This window comes from Pongo abelii, chromosome 19 (assembly GCF_028885655.2).
Source record: "Pongo abelii isolate AG06213 chromosome 19, NHGRI_mPonAbe1-v2.0_pri, whole genome shotgun sequence".
Classification (NCBI taxonomy): Eukaryota; Metazoa; Chordata; class Mammalia; order Primates; family Hominidae; genus Pongo; species Pongo abelii.
This window is the reverse complement of record NC_072004.2, coordinates 67,433,322-67,440,098: the sequence shown is the minus strand read 5'-3', so window position 1 is coordinate 67,440,098 and position 6,777 is coordinate 67,433,322. Positions and strand designations below refer to the sequence as shown.

General features: G+C 56.5%; 1 protein-coding gene across 1 annotated transcript; it reads right to left on the bottom strand.

Annotated features, from left to right (window-relative positions):
• Positions 1–990: 990 nt before the first annotated feature.
• On the bottom strand, positions 991–6,195 carry HOXB9 (homeobox B9). The gene is made up of 2 exons (XM_002834254.5): positions 5,592–6,195; positions 991–2,972 (listed from the first exon to the last, which is right to left on the bottom strand). Exons 1-2 carry the CDS (start codon positions 6,106–6,108, stop codon positions 2,737–2,739), a joined length of 753 nt encoding a protein of 250 aa, XP_002834300.1. The 5' UTR covers positions 6,109–6,195; the 3' UTR covers positions 991–2,736.
• Positions 6,196–6,777: the final 582 nt, after the last annotated feature.

The window sequence follows — 6,777 nt, the reverse complement described above, 5'->3', positions numbered from 1 at the left end:
ACTCGGGCCGTGCTTCGTTCCCAACTCTACCCCAACCCGCAGGGTCTCCGCGGGCCGCAGTGTTGCCGGCTTGGGTTGGGGAGAGGCTCCTGAGGTAGGCCGGCTCGGGAGCGCCCGCCCGCCGAAGCGGAATCCCAAGGCCTGGATGAGAAGCGCAGGCTGCCGAGAACTGCGGTCTTCATAAGAGGCTCTGGCGAAATCCCTCAGTCTGAGAGGGACAAAAATGTGCCTCCTGAAACTGAGTTTAATTCTGGGGTCCTTTTGGGAGGTGAATTTTTCTACTGAGACATTTCTGCCTCACACTCAATGACCTCTCCACCCTTTGCAGAGGTGCTTACCCAGGGCTCAGCCCCTGTCAACCCAGCCCACCTCAGACCAAGGCTGCTACCCTGTGGCTCAAACTGGAGCCTCCAACCCCAGCTGGGGGCCGAGAACCCTAAGGCACTGGCTCCCTTTGAATGGAAGGAAGGAGATTCCAGCCCTCTGGAGGCCTCTGTCTAGATCTAGGCACCCTGCCGCAGGGAAGAACAGAGGGAAAATACTGTGTTCCTCCCTTGCACCGTATTTTAAAGTGGCCAAACTAAGGTGACATTCTCAGTGGCTGAGGGAGGAGAGCTACCCCCAGGAGGTGCAGGAAGACCTACCTTTCCTCCTATTCTCAAGTCAATGAGGAGGTCTCAGGACCTCATTTCTCCCCAGACCCTGTCCCCTCTCCAAACAATCCACATTTCCTTCCCTCCCCGCTCGTTTTCCAGTTCTCCTGTTGGAAGGCTCTTAATCAGTTTAACCAGTAGTCTTGGGACCTGGGGTCTGGGACTGGCTCTCAGCTCCACCTCTAGAGAGCTCTGCAGGGGACCTTGCCCTGCAGGGTGTAAGGAGAAACCTCCTGGACTCAGCAATCTTTTTTTTCCCAAGCCTTTCTCCCGACAACTGGGATCTCTACCTATGGTCAGGCCCAGAGAGCCAACACAGAAAAAGACACAGGAGAGATTTATTTTCTAGAGGGATATATATTTTTTGTTCTTTTTCTTTTTTTCTTCCAAAACAAACAATTAGAGCTCTAGGCCCCTCACCCTCCCTACTCCCACCCAGAACCCTCCCATATAATCGACAACTGAAAACAGGCGAGACAATCACCCCCAAAGAAATCACGAAACACAAGCACAATTTCACGACAGCCACCGACAAAGCAAAAAACTTCTACTGGAATGTCCCCTTGCAGGATCAGGAGAAGCAGGAGCAAGAGTCTACGAACTGAAGGGGACTGAGAAGTAGGGGAGCAGGGGGAGGAGCGGAAGCAGAGAGTAAGCTTCCATCTGATGCTTAGATGCGATTTTGCCTCTTTCCTTTGCACGCGGGACTGTTCCCCAGAAGGGCGCGCACGCACCAGCCGCGCAGATCTGCATCCAGGCCCAAGAAGCAGGAGGCAAAGCCCGGCCCTGGGGCGGGTCTCCTTTGGCGCTGGGGCTAGAGCCGCCAAGCCCGGGGCTCCTTTGCGTGGGTCGAGAAGCCGACGGGATTCGGAGGAACGCGCAGAGCGTTGCGCGCTGGGGCCATTGCTCCTCCCTGTCCCAGACCACTTGTCCCGGAAGGGAGTTTGGGAATCGATTCACAATAAATTCTCATTCGGACTCTCCTGGCCTGGCTTTCCTGTCTACAGTGGGGTTGACCTAGCGGGGAATGGAGGGTGGAGGGGTTTTTCTACAAGGGGCGGCTTGACTCGCGGGTGCAAGGTGGATACGACAGAAGAGAGTTGATTTCAGAGCTAGGGAGGATGCGGAAGAATGCAGGGCCGGTCGAGAGCAAGAGAAGCTACAGTCTGTCAAGTGGTGCACAGATGAACAGGAGGACAACATTGTCAAGGCTCTACGACCCACAGTTTGACCTTCTTTTGTTGGAAGGAGAGGGTAACATCATGCGGAATTAAACATTTCCTGCAACAAAATGTGTATGTTGGTGGGAAGTGGGGAGTAGCTCTCCCTAAGACACCGTCATAAAACCACGTGCTGCCTTTTCTTGTACTTTCTAGCCCACCGGCTTGGGGGCTAGGTTTGCCCCATCTTCCCTATGGCCCTTGGCCTGAGAATAGTTGGCAACTCCATGGGGATGGTATGGCAATGCTGCAGCCTTTGGGTTGCAACACCTCACTCAGGAGTCTGTCTCTAGACATCTCCCTGGTGGGTATTGCATCAGGGGTAGAACCCGGGCTTGCCTGATGGTCTGAGGGCTATTTTGCCAAATTTGGTGTGCGATGGTCTGCAACTGGAGTGTCACTTCACTCGACTGAATGGTGGTTGTGAGCTCACCCCATTATTACTGTGTGTGGATGTCTGCTGAGCTGTGTGGAGTTGGAGTGTCCCTGGGTGACTTTTGGGTGGGTGTAGAGAAGAAACAGGCAAGCTGGAAGTGAGGGGCTAGGACTTCCCAAAATAATTACAGGGCATACTAGGAGCTTGACTGGGGTCTCTCTTTCCTTGTGGCCCATCACATTCTTAGGAACCAACTACTTCTATCTTCTAAATCAACAAAACTTTCTCCTGACACCTAGAGAGAAGAGAGAGACAGGTAAGGGCAAAGGAAAGGAGGGAGGCTCTAGGTGCAGGTAAAGGACTTGGAAGAGAGACTCCCTTCCCCATTCACTTGAATACATCCCAGACAGCGCTGGCTTTGCAGTCGTCACATAAATAAGAGTGAGATGGGGAAGAGCTGGGGAGGACTGGGGGTGATCTTTAATCTTTACTCTTTGCCCTGCTCCTTATTCATTTTCTTCATTTTCATCCGCCGGTTCTGAAACCAGATTTTGACTTGTCTCTCACTCAGATTGAGGAGTCTGGCCACTTCGTGCCTACGGTCCCTGGTGAGGTACATATTGAACAGAAACTCCTTCTCTAGCTCCAGCGTCTGGTATTTGGTGTAGGGACAGCGCTTTTTCCGGGAAGAGCGAGCGTGCAGCCAGTTGGCGGAGGGGTTGGCTGAAAGAGAAGCAGCGATAGAATCAAAGAAAGGAAGGGGTTGAAGGGCCCCAGATCAAGAGGGTACACCCTTGGTCTCCACTCCCCATCTTGCACTGGAGAAGAGGCCACCTGGGCCTTCAAGCTCCCAGGAAGGGTGTCACAGATAGGCCAGCCATTGCTATAGACACCTCCAGGTGAGAGGCTGTGTGGAAAGGATGGAGCCAAACGTGGGCCCAGGCTTCCTCAGCACTTCCAAAGCTCTGCCTACATCAAGTTCCCTCTCAATTTTTCTCTACTTGGGTCCAAACTGCTTAGGACTCAGGTCAGAGTTCAGCATGGTTGAAGTCCCACCAGTAGTACCCCCAGGCTGGCTAGGGGTGGGTGGCTGACCTGAAGGGTCCTGGCTCTAGGAGGTGAGAGGAGGAGTTGGGTGGGGAAGTGAGATGTCTGTTCAGTCACCGCATTTGGGGTGTCACTTCACCCCAACAGACCTCTCAGCCCTGCAGTCCAGTCCCAGTACCCCCTGACTTGATGACAAACAAGCTTGTGTCTCTAGACCACATGGCAGCAGGCATGTGTGTCTGCATAGAAATCTCCCCCTCTGCCACCACCACACACCACAAATATGGGTCTGCACTTAGAGCCACAAACAGCCAGCACACTCCAATTCACATGCAATGCAATTGCAACCATTTATCAACTCCAGCTTATGCACAGGGGAGCGCTGGGGGCTCACAGATAACTTATGGTTGCAATAGTCTCTCCTTTTCAGCTCCTGCTCAGCTCACAGTTTGGTTAACACAAGTTCAGGGAAATTAGGGAGTAAAATTGCTCCAGTCCCAAGGTGGGGAGCGAGGTGTGATGTGGAGGTAAAAGGAAGCCCTTCACAGCACACCTAGCCTTAATTGATCCTATGTGGGGGCTGGAAGGGAGAAGAGGGTAGCTGAGTGGAAGAGAGGAAACAAAAATATATACAGGTTTCTCTTCTCCTTACCTTCTCTCTCACTACTCTGGAACTCAAAAAAGTTGCCAAATAAAGCTAAGCCAATTAAAAATAACAGCCACCAGCTACTAGCTTCCTTCTCCCCAAGTGAAAAACACTGGATTTTTTTATATAAAAAATTTGGTTCACCCCACACTAAGTACCGTGTCTTACCAATTTGCAGCGCTATTTCCTTAATGTGATTGCCTGGGATGGGACCCGCAGCCGCATTAAATATGAAAGAGGGAAAAAAACTGCTAATAATTGATCCTAGCCAAATGGCTGCCTTGCAATAATGGGTTTTTCAGGCAGAGTTTGGGGGTTTAGGGTGGGGGGTCTGTTTGGGAGTGTGCCGGGAGGGTTGGGGAAGAATGTGTTCCCTAAATGCCAGCTCTTAGGATTCCACCTGGCAGGTTGGAGGTGACAGGACCCTGCAGGGAATGGGGCAGCTCCTTACTCTCCAGCAGGCAAGGATGCTCTAAAGGGCCCTGGGGCCACTCCGTCAATGGGAAATCTAGCAGGGCAAGGAGAGACTAAAAAATCCCTACTTCCCAAAAAGAGTAAGAAACGAGGACCTGATCCACCAGCCTGCGAGTCATTGCTTGCGGCTGAGTTCCCTCACCGATGAGCCCTTCTCAACCTTAAAAATAAATAATAGAAGAACCCTCTCTTCTCATCTAGTAGCACCTCCTGGAAATCAGCTAGACTTGGCGTTCTGGCTGGGGTGCTTTTGAGGAGTGGGAGGTGATGGGAAACTACCCACAAAGGGTAAAGTTCTCCGCCTCTCTGCAACCCTCTGTTCCCCCCAACCCTCCTCTCCCCGGGGTCCCTTCGAGATGCCCCGATATTCGGAAGCGATTCCCCGACTCCCCAAGAGGCGGACAGCCGGGGCTGAGGCTAGGGAGCCCCGCAGAGAGCAGCAGGGGACCGCAGAAAAGGAAGCGGCAGCCCCTGCGAGGACGCCGAGGAGGAGAGGGGCCACCGGAGGGAAGGCTCCCGGGGAGGGGCCGGCGCATCCGGGGAGGGGGCTCAGTCACCGCGTCCTGGGCTTCCCCCGCCCCTCCTGTCGCCGGTTGCGGACTCTGCGCGGCTACAGCGCGAGATCTGCTAGGAACAATTCTCCGCCAAGCTGTTGCATCGCAAATAAAATCCTAATGAGCTCCCTCCCCCTTCCCCTTGGCCGGCTTTTACGGTCTGCGCGTGGCGCGGGGAGCTCTGCCAGCAGCACCGTCCCGGGCAGCCCAGTGCGCTCCGGCCCTTGCCCTCGCCGGCTCTCGGCCTCGCTGGCCGCTGGCCCCGGGCCCCGCCAGCTTCTCTCCCGGCCGTCGCAGGTCTCTGGCCGGGCTTTCAGCTGGGGCCTCCGGGAGAGAGGGGGAAAGAGACCCGAGAGAGCTGCAAGTCGATCCCCGAGCCCCTGTTCCCCGCAGGACTTGGAGAAGTAGGGGCAGCGCTCCTCTGGCGGCCTCAGTCTCCCCTTCTAGAGCACGCAGCTTTCCCCTTCCCTCCGTCTTTTCTTCCTCTCCTCTCTTCCTCCCGGCCCGCTCTCCGGCTACCGCCGCAGTTTCCCTTCACATTGTCCGCAGTTTATTGCCTTTACCCTCCCCGCCCCCCACCTGGCCTTCGGCCTGGGTATTTCCTCACTTTTTATAACTTACTTTGATCCGGCCTCTCTTTGTCCTCGCTTCCTTCGCAAATTTTATTGTCCCCGTAGCCGGGTCTTTGATTAGACAGCACGGCCTCCCTGCCCGCCGAAGTTTCCAAACTGTACTCGGGCGTGCCCTGTTTGAGCAGCTCCCCAGGCGCGCCCAGCAGCGGCTCCGCCTTCACCGCCGCCTGGCCCTGCCCCGGGGCGGCTTCGCCGCGCGGCGCCGGCTCCAGCCAGGTGCGGAGGTACCTGCTCTCGGCCGGCGGGACGCCCTGGGGCTGGATGTAAGGGTGGTAGACGGACGGCAGGCTCCCGGACGCGTGCGGGCTCAGCGGCGCCCAGGAGGCGCCGAACACCGGCGCTTTGGGCTGGAAGCTGCACGAGGGGAACTCCAGGTGCTCCGCGTGGCCCGGCTGCCGCGGGCTCGCGTACTGGCCAGAAGGAAACTTGGCTGGAGGCGCGTCCTCACTCTCGTGACTTATGATCGAGTCGACATAATAGCTGCTAAGCGTCCCAGAAATGGACATTCTCAGACATTATCCGGGCGCTCGCAGGGGGAAGGGAAGCGCTCGCGCGGCGGCGCCCAAGCAGGGAGAGGTTGCACCCGGACCGGTATGAGGGCTTTCGGACGCGACCCCCCCCAGCCCCCCACCCTCCCACCCCCACCCCCTGCTCAACTTCTCAGCCAACAAAGTACAGTGGAGCAGCCCGTCTCAGCTCTCCTTGCAAAATGATTGGTCAAAGTTTTTCCGACTGCCTGATAAAGCGTCAGCTCCGACATAAATCAATCGGGCGAGGGGGCTGCGCTCTCGCTGTCATCCGTCCGCACCGCATTCCATATCGAGGATGGATTGTTTTATGCTGATGCAATGTGCTATCACGTCAGGGCTCCGGCGGCCACGTAACCTCAGCCCCAGCTACCGGCCGCCCGGTCCCCCCCTCCCGCTGCAGGAAGGGGGGCAGTTCTCGACATGGGGCGGCGGGGGCGGAGGAGAGGCGGAGGGAAGCGGCGGGCTGCCTCTGGAGGGACGCAGGCTGTGGAGCCCTCTCCCCAGGCGGGTTGGCGAAGGAGGGAGAGCAAGGGCGGAGGGAGGGAGAGAGCCCCAGCCCGGGGAGCAGCCAGAGAGGCCCGAGAGGATACTGGAAGAGGAGGTGCTCCTGTCCCCCCACACACACCTCCACCTCCACCCCGCAGG